Source organism: Coregonus lavaretus (assembly GCF_964263955.1).
Source record: "Coregonus lavaretus genome assembly, chromosome: 30".
NCBI classification, from domain to species: domain Eukaryota; kingdom Metazoa; phylum Chordata; class Actinopteri; order Salmoniformes; family Salmonidae; genus Coregonus; species Coregonus lavaretus.
Window position 1 is genome coordinate 35,149,777 of NC_140017.1, and position 13,568 is coordinate 35,163,344.

The window sequence follows — 13,568 nt, forward strand, 5'->3', positions numbered from 1 at the left end:
GTTCTAGGCCCTCTCCTATTCTCGCTATACACCAAGTCACCTGTCACATATCCTCACATGGCCTCTCCTATCATTGCTACGCTGACGACACACAACTAATCTTCTCCTTTCCCCCTTCTGATAACCAGGTGGCGAATCGCATCTCTGCATGTCTGTCAGACATATCAGTATGGATGACGGATCACCACCTCAAGCTGAACCTTGGCAAGACGGAGCTGCTCTTCCTCCCGGGGAAGGACTGCCTGTTCCATGATCTCGCCATCACGGTTGACAACTCCGTTGTGTCCTCCTCCCAGAGTGCGAAGAGCCTTGGCGTGACCCTGGACAACACCCTGTCGTTCTCCGCTAACATCAAGGCGGTGACCCGATCCTGTAGGTTCATGCTCTACAACATTCGGAGAGTACGACCCTGCCTTACACAGGAAGCGGCACAGGTCCTAATCCAGGCACTTGTCATCTCCCGTCTGGATTACTGCAACTCGCTGTTGGCTGGGCTCCCTGCCTGTGCCATTAAACCCCTACAACTCATCCAGAATGCCGCAGCCCGTCTGGTGTTCAACCTTCCCAAGTTCTCTCACGTCACCCCGCTCCTCCGCACACTCCACTGGCTTCCAGTTGAAGCTCGCATCTGCTACAAGACCATGGTGCTTGCCTACGGAGCTGTGAGGGGAACGGCACCTCCGTACCTTCAGGCTCTGATCAGTCCCTACATCCAAACGAGGGCACTGCGTTCATCCACCTCTGGCCTGCTGGCTCCCCTACCTCTGCGGGAGCACAGTTCCCGCTCAGCCCAGTCAAAACTGTTCGCTGCTCTGGCACCCCAATGGTGGAACAAGCTCCCTCACGACGCCAGGACAGCGGAGTCACTCACCACCTTCCGGAGACATTTTAAACCCCACCTCTTTAAGGAATACCTGGGATAGGATAAAGTAATCCTTCTACCCCCCCCCCCCCTTACTCCAACCCACCCCCACCCAAAAAAAAAAAAAAAAAAAAAGGGGTTATCCCACTGGCTATAAGGTGAATGCACCTATTTGTAAGTCGCTCTGGATAAGAGCGTCTGCTAAATGACGTAAATGTAATGTTAATGTAAATGGAAGAAACCTGAGAAAAAGTTTCAATGAAGAGAACCCGGACTAACATCCTGCCAGTGGTGTAAAGTACTTAAGTAAAAATACTTTAAAGTACTACTTAAGTCGTTTTTTTGGGGTATCTGTACTTTACTTCTCTATTTATATTTTTGACTACTTTTACTTCACTACATTCCCAAAGAAAATATTGTACTTTTTTCTCTGACACCCAAAAGTACTCGTTACATTTTGAATGCTTAGCAGGACAGGAAAATTGTCTAATTTAAACACTTATCAAGAGAACATCCCTGGTCATCCCTACTGCCCCTGATCTGGCAGACTCACTAAAGATTTGTTTGTAAATTATGTCTAAGTGTAGGAGCATGCTCCTGGCTATCCGTAAATAAATAAAAAACAAGAAAATGTTGCCGTCTGGTTTGCTTTATATAAGGAATTTGAAATTATTTATACTTTTACTTTTGATACTTAAGTATATTTTAGCAATTACATTGACTTTTGATCCTTAAGTATATTTAAAACGAAATACTTTTAGACTTTTACTCAAGTAGTATTTTACTGGGTGACTTTCACTTTTACTTGAGTAATCTTTTAAGGTATCTTTACTTTTACTCAAGTATGACTGTTGGGTACTTTTTCCACCACTGCATCCTGCTTTGTCCACAAGTGAAACAAGTGCTTACGTAAATATTGGAATAAATGCACACACACCGCTCCACCGGTTAGCGCTGCGCAATCAGACGCATCATGTGACCAATAGATTGATGGATTATTTGAGAGATGGGTGCAGTCAACTCCACTAAATTCCCTCTGAATTTGTTACGGAATTCAAAAATGTTCACACATTTAATACATATTGCGCTTGTGGTTTACTGTGAACTAGAGGGATAAGAAATTTAAAAAAACAACAACACATATGATAAATGTAAAAATCCCATTGTGTCATTTCTGTTCATTATGAAGTGCCAATTACTCCAGGAAACCTGTGATAACAGCTCATACCTTGCTACTGTTATGCGTGTTGGTGTCACCATCCCCAAAACAAAGGCCACGTCTTTCATTCAAAAGAGTTTATTGCTATCATGCAGGAGTGCCATAAAAGTCTAGAGAGAACGTCACTGAAGATGCAAAAATTATTATTTTTCTCTGTACAAATATGTATTCATAAATAGAAGCTCAAAATGAGAAGTTGGGGTTTAAGTAGGTGTGGACGGAGAGTCAAGAACCCTCTAGTTGATCTCCGCCTCAAGCCCATTACAGATGTTAGTTAATACAGCAGCCGTCATGCATCAATACAAGTCAGTGCAGTATACTGACAGCAGACACTCACTGATAGACATCATACTCCACATTACAGCTTCATCGTGCAGAAGAGGTGCAAATGGCACCTTAAAAAGGTACCAACAGGAAGTCCATGTTTTCAACTGATCAATGAAAGAAAATGGCATTTCTTTTTCATCCATCCCATCAACCACACTGTGAGAGGCCTCCAGTGGGGTGGCGAAGGTGTTGTTTTCAGCACTGCTTTGGTTGTTACACAGATTCAGGAGCAGTCGAGCAGGTTCATTGCTTAGGAAGTTATAGGAGAGTCCCTACTACCCGAATGCATCGTGACATCCTTTTCTAAACCATTTTTGCTCAAACAAAACAATTCATGGCAAGTGAGTTTATAATTGTGACCGATAGATACCATTACTGTTATTGTGTACTTGACTTTGGAGCTGTATAATGTGAATATAGGTGATCAGGGTAATCTACAGTACAAGCAACAGCAGCAAACACCTTCTCCAAAATTCTCTACACACAACTTGGGAGTCTTCGAAATACAAATGCTGCCTGAAACTCCCTGCTTGAAATGTTGTGGGTGACAATGTCAAATCGATCACCTTATTTTTGTTCGGAGTCCCCAGATTAAAAACGGAAGGCAGTGCTACCCAATCTAACGCTGCCTCTAACGTACAACAGACAGCACACATATAGTTGATGACAAGAATAAAGGCCACTGGACCAGAGTCTTTGTTTTGGCACAAAAGATTAGCATCTCCAACATCTGCCTCCAGCACTCATAATGATTCACGTGATCTCTCTTTAAATCACAAAGTAGATTGATATGATTGGCAAATGTAGATGTTTACTTCGATAAACATTTTACATTGATATGAAATTCATATAGTTAAAGTAGTCCTTTTAATAACTTTCCCCTCTATTAGGGAACTTAGATCTCGGACAATTACTTCTGTCTCTGTTACACAGGCTACTTATTTTGCTGCAGCTTTGTATGTGCTGGGGTCTTCAAGGGGTTTAAATCAAGTTATCACTTCTACTTCTAAAGGTGCACCATCCCAGGGAAATGTTTTTCCCGTGTGTGTGTTGCGGTGTCTGCAGTTGTACTGGAAGAGTTCTGCCAACATTGACTGCTAGATTTTGTTTTAGCACAATTGACTCGAGGTTTTTGCAAGTATTGTTCAGCCCTTTTTAGCGCCCCCCCCCCTCCCCACCATTGACCAACACTGACTGCCATTAAGTGCTCAAAGTCCATCTGACACATAACAAGGAGGTGGTTGGGGATTAACGACAAGAAACAGCAGAGTTTTTAAGTGTTGTCTAAGCAGAATGGGGACAAGAACCAAGCAAACACCGAAGAGCATTCAGAGAATTTCAGTCCAACAAAGGTGAAGACATGCAAACGGACACAGGTTGAAGTAAAACAGAACACATCCACCCAGGAGACTTCTTTCCCTCAGAGACTGGCACACTTTCCTGCTAAATAAATAGTGCGTTACATTCCACTATACAATACCATCCATTGCCAACATCATCAGGATAAAAATCATATAATCGAATAGCTGGTTGCTCCCACAGTTCCTCAGAGAAAGTACCTACAAAACCGTAAAGGCAAAGATTTGTGCCATCGCTTGTGACCAGTGAACTACCCAAAACAACTTCTCCAAAACAGAAATAATAACAAGTGAAACACCTTTGACCTCTTTAATAGTCTTTAGTAGCCTTCCTCATTATTTCCTCTGTTTTTTGAAGATCTTGAAGGTGTGTTTCTTGCGGCTGGCGACGGAATCTGTGTCTTCTCCCGTGGAGCCGCTGTCTTCTTCCAGAGGGCTCTTCTTGGAGGAGAGCTGAGGGATGCGGCTGCTGCCCTTGGCCCCTGCGACCCCAGGCTGACCCCCCGTGGGGGAGGGGGTGTCGACGTCGGTGGAGTTGAGGCTGAGGGAGCAGGAGGACTCTGACATGGACATACCGACGAGGCCAACATCCATCTCTCCCAGGCTGGCTGACTTCTCGATGCTGTACACCTTCTTCATCAGGATGGGGCTCTCTGGGACTGGCTCGGCATGGGCTCCTCCCTCGTGGACACGGTTCCCTCCGTTAGGGGTGTGGGCATTCAGGGCGGGCTCGTCTGAGGCGGAGCGGACAGGGGGGCCATACAGGAAGGAGGTGGGTTTCACCGGGTGGCCCTTGGAGCTGTAGGCAGACAGACGATCACCGATTTGGGAGAGGCACAGGGAGGAGTCTGAGTCGGAGCGGTTCAGATCCCTGTAGAAGAACAGAAGAGAGGAAGAGTGGGACGATGTGGAACGGTCCAGAGACATTCTATAGCCTCTCCCACCTAGGCACTTCAAGTAGATCTGAAAGAACTGGACAGATATAAGCAATGGTAGTAGCTCCATTTCCCCCTCTGATAGGCTAGGTGGATTTGTTTACCACCAGATGGAATGCTTACACCTTTCTAATCCTTTCAGAACTATGGGATACCTATGGGGTAGAGGGGTTGTTTCTGCACTGAGCCTGACTGAAAAGTGGATCCAAGCAAAAGCACTGTATGCTGGAGGTAATCTATACAATGCCTATAAAGCCAAGGACACTGTGGGCACTACTGGGAAACTGGAACTCCACTCCTGTTAGTAGTGCAGGCAGGGGGCAGGGTTGTTTGGGCTATCGGGAAAGACAAGGATTGGGAGTGGATGGCAAAAACTCAAATATGAAAGACTGAATAAAACAACAAAATGGATTTTAAAAGAAAAGTAATAATGCAAAAGAAGGTTGAAAATGGGTGAGTTATAGTCAGATGAAACTATCGTTAATGAAAATGAGAAAACTATGGGTCAAACTATGGGGTGAAAAAGTAGGCTGGGAGAAAAGACCAGGCGCATGCGGTGCGTGTGGAGAGAAGAGAGCAGAGGGGTACCCGAAGCTGCTGCTACGCTGGAAGTCTGGGATGGTGTCCATGGGCTGAAAATAAGACGAGTGATAGACATTGGAGGAATGAGGAGAGGTGGAGTGTAAGGAGGAGGAGGAGGAGGAGTGGGGCTGACGGTAAGAGCAGATGATGGAAGGGTGCGAGACAGCCGAGGACAAGGGAGGCAGGGGGAGAGCCTCAAACTGTTGGAAGGACTGGTTGTGTGACTGTTGAAGGGGGGCCCTAGACCTGGATGGGTAGGAGGTGCCGTCTCCCTGCTGCCCCGCCAACAGGCAGGTCTCTACCAACCTCTGGGAGCCCATGGCCAGCTGGGAGTCCATGTGGCGCTGACGCAGGGACATCATACTGGGAGCTGTGGACACAACACAGAACAACACCATTATCAACAACCACTCTCCGATTATACATAACACACAGGGTGAGGGAAAAAGAGTAGGTTGGAATTAGACTGGGAGGGCAGTAGCAGAAGACATTTCAGTACTGAATTGGTGTTGTTGAAATCTGTTTTGAGCACTTCAGTAACATTTGGTTGGAAGAAATGCAAGTGATGGATGCAAAATATCTGATGTTCAAACACATAGGCCTTAGCTATGCCATAGTATTAACTTAAAAAACAAGAGAACAGGAGGGATAGGTGGTGTCTGGTGAGACGTTTGGCTGGTGTCTGGTGAGACGTTTGGCTGGTATCTGGTGAGAATTCTTGCAGGCGGGACAAAAGTGAAATATTTCATCATAACCAATCCTTCCCCCTTCATTTGTAAAATCAGACAGTGCCCGTATGTTGTGAGAGGGTCTAAGAGCATTAGTCACTGGTGAGTGGAAGAGTTCTCTGGGTGATGAGGAAGAAGATGAGGATCAGGTTGAGAAAAAAGAGCAAGTCATTGGACAGTTGGAGACGGCCAGGTGTACGTGGACACAGCATGGACAGTGCCTTATCCATCTACAGGCCCTGCCCTAGGCCAGAGTGTTACAGCTATATCCATCTACAGGCCCTGTCCCAGGCCAGAGTGTTACAGCTATATCCATCTACAGGCCCTGCCCCAGGCCAGAGTGTTACAGCTATATCCATCTACAGGCCCTGCCCCAGGCCAGAGTGTTACAGCTATATCCATCTACAGACCCCTGCCCCAGGCCAGATTGTTACAATATGTGCTCTGTGAGGCTTTGACAGGGGTGGGTGAGAGAGAGCGAGAGAGAGAGGAGAGGAGAGTGTTGAGGTCAGGACGAGGGGGTATGAGTAGCTAACAGGCCAACCAGAGTATTTCCTGAGGGACTGGCTGTCCGAAGCCACGGACCACAGATCACTCGCTCGTCGGTCCTTGAGGCAGTTGGTGTCTGGGGGTCGACCAGAGACACGAATGGCAGCTGCAGCCAAAAACCAAAGAGAAAGTGTTGGTGGGGGGAGAGAAGGGAAGTGTTATTCATGTGGATTAGAATACTTACTAGAGGACTGCAGTGACAGAACTCTAGAAGGAGACTGCAGAACTAGAGCTCAGCTTACCCCTGCAGTTATTATCAGCCCTTCTCTCTGGGTCTGCTACAATCATAACCCAGACAGTTATTATCAGCCCTTCTCTCTGGGTCTGCTACAATCATAACCCAGACAGTTATTATCAGCCCTTCTCTCTGGGTCTGCTACAATCATAACCCAGACAGTTATTATCAGCCCTTCTCTCTGGGTCTGCTACAATCATAACCCAGACAGTTATTATCAGCCCTTCTCTCTGGGTCTGCTACAATCATAACCCAGACAGTTATTATCAGCCCTTCTCTCTGGGTCTGCTACAATCATAACCCAGACAGTTATTATCAGCCCTTCTCTCTGGGTCTGCTACAATCATAACCCAGACAGTTATTATCAGCCCTTCTCTCTGGGTCTGCTACAATCATAACCCAGACAGTTAGTATCAGCCCTTCTCTCTGGGTCTGCTACAATCATAACCTAGACAGTTATCAGCCCTTCTCTCTGGGTCTGCTACAATCATAACCCAGACAGTTAGTATCAGCCCTTCTCTCTGGGTCTGCTACAATCATAATCCAAATACTGCCCAGTAGAGCTCATCAGAGATGGGTACCAGGAGACCATAGTACACATTGATTGACATTATATGTCAACATTATGTTGTGATAAATATAATACATTTAGGTTACCACAAGACTAGGAATAGACATAAGAACTAAAGTATGTTTGCATCATAACTCCCTTTGAGATCGTAACTGGTTAATAAAAGCTGTAATTCTCCATTTCAAAAGCAGAAACCCTGAGTATTTAATTCCTTAGTGGCTGAAACAAGGTGATACAGTGCATTCAGAAAGTATTCAGACCACTTGACTTTTTCCACATTTTGTTACGTTCTAGTCTTATTCTAAAATTGATTAAATAAAGAAAAATCCTCAGCAATCTACACACAATACCCCATAATGACAAAGCGAAAACAGTGTTTTATTTTTTTGCAAATGCATATAAAATAAAATACCTTATTTACATAAGTATTCAGACCCTTTACTATGAGACTCGAAATAGAGCTCAGGTGCATCCTGTTTCCATTGATCATCCTTGAGATGTTTCTACAACTTGATTGGAGTCCACCTGTGGTAAATTCAATTGATTGGACATGATTTGGAAAGGCACACACCTGTCTATTTAAGGTCCCACAGTTGACAGTGCATGTCAGAGCAAAAACCAAGCCATCAGGTCGAAGGAATTGTCTGTAGAGCTCCGAGATAGGATTGTGTCGAGGCACAGGTCTGGGGAAGGGTACCAAAAAATGTCTGCAACATTGAAGGTCCCCAAGAACACAGTGGCCTCCATCATTCTTAAATGGAAGAAGTTTGGAACCACCAAGACTCTTGGAGTTTTCCAAAAGGCACTTAAAGGACTATCAGACCATGAGAAACAAGATTCTCTGGTCTGATGAAACCAATATTGAACTCTTTGGCCTGAATGGTAAGCGTCACGTCTGGAGGAAACCTGGCACCATCCATACGGTGAAGCATGGTGGTGGCAGCATCATGCTGTGGGGATGTTTTTCAGCGGCAGGGACTGGGAGACTAGTCAGGATCGAGGGAAAGATGAACGGAGCAAAGTACAGAGAGATCCTTGATGAAAACCTGCTCCAGAGTGCTCAGGACCTCAGACTGGGGCGAAGGTTCACCTTCCAACAGGACAACGACCCTAAGCACACAGCCAAGACAATGCAGGAGGGGCTTCGGGACAAGTCTCTGAATGTCCTTGAGTGGCCCAGCCAGAGCCCAGACTTGAACCCGATCTAACATCTCTGGAGACCTGAAAATAGCTGTGCAGCAACGCTCTCCATCCAACCTGACAGAGCTTGACAGGATCTGCAGAGAAGAATTTGAGAAATTCCCCAAATAAAGGTGTCAAGCTTGTAGTGTCATACCCAAGAAGACTCAAGGCTGTAATCGCTGCCAAAGGTGCTTCAACAAAGTACTGAGTAAAGGGTCTGAATACTAAATGTAATATTAGTTTTGTATTTTTAATAAATTAGCAAACATTTCTAAAAACCTGTTTTTGCTTTGTCATTATGTGGTATTGTGTGTAGATTGATTAGAAAACCCACCCAATGTAATCCATTTTAGAATAAGGCTGTAACGTAACAAAATGTGGAAAAAGTCAAGGGGTCTGAACACTTTCCAAATGCACTAAAATGTACCCACAGGGGAATTACATGACCTCAACACAATAGAAAGCAAGGCTCTATGTGAGGAGATAAAGCTAACTTTCTTCCGGGCAGCACTACAAGGAAGACTGTTTTACTTGGGAGTGTGTGCACCATTGTGCCTTCCTCTTTCCCAAATATAGGCCTAGATCAAAGCTAAAGCCTTATAAAGCTTATAGGATACTGGAGGACAATGACCTTTGATATTGCTTACTATTACTTCATGTTCAGTCCTTCATTTCAGCCGTGTCCTAACAGCACATTCAATTGGTCATACTAGGCGAAAACTGCTAAAAACAGATCAGCACAAAGATTTGTTGTCATGAAGTATGTATTTCTTCAGAGGTTCATTTTTACAGCATGGGATATCAACATTATTCACCTTGTTCTCATCTTACACTCCATCCCAGAAGTGAAATTCCCATATATCAAGGCAACACCAATTTCCAAAATGGAACATAATAACCAACTGAAAACATGTATATAAAACTGGTGAAATTACAATTACACAACACTCTCAATCAAAGACAAACACCCTGAATCCCTTCACCAACAGGGTCGCTCATTTTGTAAATTCATAGAATCGTTGATAAATCGTTAATGATAATATTTTATGTGTGCTAATTTTCATATGAGAGTTGACTTTTGGATTTCCCCAGGAGGCCCTTGGTGTATTTAGGGGGTATTCTGCTACTGAGTCCCACAGTGGGGCCGAGGGAGTCGGTCGAGCCCTTACATTGCAGAGTTCCGGGCGATATGATGTCCTCGTCCAAGTCGTCCATGTCATCAGACATAATGAAGTGCTGGGGCGTGGCCCGGCCGCCCATGATACTGGGGTCAGGGTTCAGGGTGGAGGCCAGGGAGGACAGCCCAGGGTTGTTGACGATGGTGAACCCCGTCAGAATCTCAATCTGCTGCCAGCGATGCAGCCTCTCCCTCAGAGCAGCAGTCACCTCACCCAGGGCTTGTCTGGACCGGAGGAGAGGAGAGGGAGACGGGGGGGAGGAGGAGGACAGAGGAACACAAACACAGATCACAATGTGAACATAGATATAGGAGATATTGGCTTTAGACAAATCCCAATACATTTAATTAATACTTTAATTAAACTCACTTGGCTGTCAGAATTTGGTGATCCACATTGTCCAGACAGGAGCTGTGTGCCACATGGAAGGTCCCAAAGATGGTGTTCCGCTTCTTCTTGATCTTCTCTGCCTGCAGTCACACACACACGATAAAACATGACTCTCCGGTTCTGTCACACTAAGGGTCCAGAGTTTCTCCTGCTCACATGGACAGGGAAATCTCCTGGCCCTACTCATACAGTATATCGAGTCCTCACAGTATATCGAGTCCTCATACAGTATATCTAGTCCTCATACGGTATATCTAGTCCTCATACGGTATATCTAGTCCTCATACGGTATATCTAGTCCTCATACGGTATATCTAGTCCTCATACGGTATATCTAGTCCTCATACGGTATATCTAGTCCTCATACGGTATATCTAGTCCTCATACGGTATATCTAGTCCTCATACGGTATATCTAGTCCTCATACGGTATATGGAGTCACGTGGCGTCTCACCCCTTCTTTAGCCACCAGCAGCTGCTTCTCAGCGTTCTGCTTCTTGATGTTGTAGTACTGCACCTCCACCTCATGGGTGAGCTGCAGCCACTTCTGGAGGGACTCTGGTGGGGACCAGCTGCAGCGAGACTCCAGCTCCTTCTCTGCCTTCTTCAGGGCCATGCGCACCTGCAGCGCACACACACACACACACACACAGACACACACCACACAGACACACACACAGGTCACAAAGACCAGAAGTCAACCTACAGCACATAACTTCTTCTGACTCAATACAGCAGTGAAAAGAACACACCAAAGTCTTCACGCTAAAAGTCAATGTGGTTAAGCACAAGTGTGTCATTCCCACACTGTCTCTCTGGACCATGATGTGAACTTGGATGGGGAGGTGGGAGAGGGAAACGTGATCTCATTGGCTCGTGAAAGCTAGCGCTCTCTTTGTCTCCAGACAGCCTCATTAAGAGCTGTGCAAATCAGCCCAGAGCCACCCCGCCACCCTTAGACTCAATCACTGCCAAGCCTTAATGGAGCAGCACTGGGCCAGCCAGGGGAGCAGGAGGCCTGCAAGCCATGTGCACAGGGAGAGATAGGGCTGTATATGGGGCCATGTGACATCAGAGTGGTTCTCTTTTCTGATCAGGCAGACATGAGGGCTGACCTGGTTTGACCTCCACTGGGACACGACAACAAGACAACAGGCCTCCAGAGAAACCCTCCAGATGAAATGAGCATTCCAAATCCTCTGAAGAACTAGGCCTTGGATTAGTGTGCAATGGGCCCTGCTTGCAGTCAGGAGCTGTGAATCTAATCATTACGTCATATGAAAACATTCTGAGCTGGATTCTTTGCAGGAAGTAGGCTACATAAAAACAAAAACTCTTCGTAGGCACGTATGCTAAAAAGACTAAAAGGAGGGAGCCATCTCAGGTCCTTTCTCTAGTCATATTGAGAACTGAAATCAGATCCTCCAGCAGACTGCAGTGTTCTCAGGAGACCATAGTGATAGTAGTGGATTGATGAGAGAGTACACAACGTGAGCCCTCTGCTCACCTGCCCTGTGTGGGCCGACCGCTGCTTCTTCTCCTGCCATTTCCCTGATGGGCAAAGAGCTGAGTGGGAGTTATTCCTACTGATAGCATTCTGTATCTGATCCATCTAAATGTATAGCTGGCTCCCTAGAACATAGAGTGGTTAACAGGGTTCAGTCAGTTGGATTGTCTATCCTCTTGGGCTTTACTCTACAGGATCATGTCACTGGCCTCAACCACACCTTGTTTCTCAAGAAGTATCCCACTAGACTAATTCCCCCTATCTCATCCACATGCATTTGTTCTCCACCCCCGTCCCTCCCCAAAGTGGTTCAGTCCAGTACCTGGTCCAGCTCCTCCTCTGCGTATTTCTGCCTACTCAGCTCGTTCTCTGTGCCCTCGCGGAGCTCCTTGAGGCGCTGGGCCTCCTGCTTGGCACAGTTGATCTCATCCCTCAGCTTCTGTTCCAGGTTCACCTTCTCCACTTCCACCGTACGGTGCTCCTCCTGGGCTATCTGCAGCCTGAGGGGGGGAGGGGGGGGAGAAGCATTTACCATCTCATCCTGGAATATACAAGGTCTGAGGTCATCTGCCTTTGGCCTAAAGAATAGGAGCCCAGACTTCATCAAAGATAATGGAAATACCGACATTGTCATCCTACAAGAAACATGGTATAGAGGAGATGGACCCACTGGTTGCCCTCTAGGTTACAGAGAGCTGGTAGTCCCATCCACCAAACTACCAGGTGTAAAACAGGGAAGAGGCTCAGGGGGTATGCTAATTTGGTATAGAGCAGACCTAACCCACTCTATTAAATTAGTCAAAACACAAACACTTTACATCTGGCTAGAAATTAATAAGGAAATTATCACAGAGAAAAATGTCCTTGCGTGCTACCTATATCCCCCCAATAGAATCCCCATACTTTAAAGATGACAGCTTCTCCATCCTAGAGGGGGAGATCAACCATTTCGCGGCCCAGGGACATGTACTAGTCTGTGGCGACCTAAATGCCAGAACTGGACAAGAACCTGACACCCTCAGCACAGGGGGACAAACACCTACCTGGAGGTGACAGTATTCCCTCCCAAATATGTCCACTAGACAACTATGACAAAACAACCAACAAAAACGGGTCACAACTCCTGCAGCTCTGTCGCACGCTGGGTCTGTACATAGTTAATGGTGGGCTTCGAGGAGACTCCCATGGTAAGTACACCTATAGCTCATTCCTTGGCAGTAGTACTGTGGATTACTTTATCACTGACCTCAACCCAGAGTCTCTAAGAGCGTTCACAGTCAGCCCACTGACACCCCTATCAGATCACAGCAAAATCACAGTCTACTTGAACAGAGCAATACTCAATCATGAGGCATCAAAGCCAAAGGAACAGAATAATATTAAGAAACGCTATAGATGGAAGGAAAGTAGTGTAGAAACCTACCAAACAACAATTAGGCAACAACAAATTCAATCCATTTTAGACAACTTCCTGGACAAAACATTTAACTGTAATAGTGAAGGTGTAAACTTGGCAGTAGAAAGCCCAAACAGTATATTTGACCTTTCAGCTTCCCTATCAATTGTTTTTTCTCAAGCAGACAACCTATGAACATTTAAAACAATGGCAAATGGTTTGATAAAGAATCCAAAAACCTAAGCAGGAAATTGAGAAACCTATCCCATCAAAAACATAGAGACCCAGAAAACCTCAGCCTACGCCTTCACTGTGGTGAATCACTAAAACAATACAGAAACACACTACAGAAAAAGGAACAGCGCGTCAGAAATCAGCTCAATGTAATTGAAAAATCCACAGTATCTAAACACTTCTGAGAAAATTGGAAAACACTAAAAAAAAAAACACAAATAATTATCTATCCAAAACGGAGATGTATGGATAAACCACTTCTCCAATCTTTTTGGCCCTATTACAAAGAGCAACAACATATACATGATCAAATGC

At 45.5% G+C, this 13,568-nt stretch overlaps 1 protein-coding gene across 3 annotated transcripts in view; it reads right to left on the reverse strand.

Annotated features, from left to right (window-relative positions):
- Positions 1-3,756: 3,756 nt before the first annotated feature.
- LOC311105391 (stromal interaction molecule 1-like) overlaps positions 3,757-13,568 on the reverse strand; it is a 42,855-nt gene continuing 33,043 nt past the window's right edge. Inside the window, exons 8-14 of one of the 3 annotated variants that reach the window (XM_084147536.1) lie at positions 11,946-12,123; positions 10,571-10,738; positions 10,096-10,196; positions 9,686-9,950; positions 6,556-6,619; positions 5,290-5,653; positions 3,757-4,637 (exon numbers count right to left, since the gene is read on the reverse strand). In XM_084147536.1, coding sequence (XP_084003662.1) covers positions 4,103-4,637; positions 5,290-5,653; positions 6,556-6,619; positions 9,686-9,950; positions 10,096-10,196; positions 10,571-10,738; positions 11,946-12,123 — 1,675 coding nt within the window. In that variant the 3' untranslated portion in view covers positions 3,757-4,102. The remainder of the gene's footprint in view (positions 4,638-5,289; positions 5,654-6,555; positions 6,620-9,685; positions 9,951-10,095; positions 10,197-10,570; positions 10,739-11,945; positions 12,124-13,568) is intronic. The other 2 variants (XM_084147534.1, XM_084147535.1) reach the window with 2 other exon arrangements.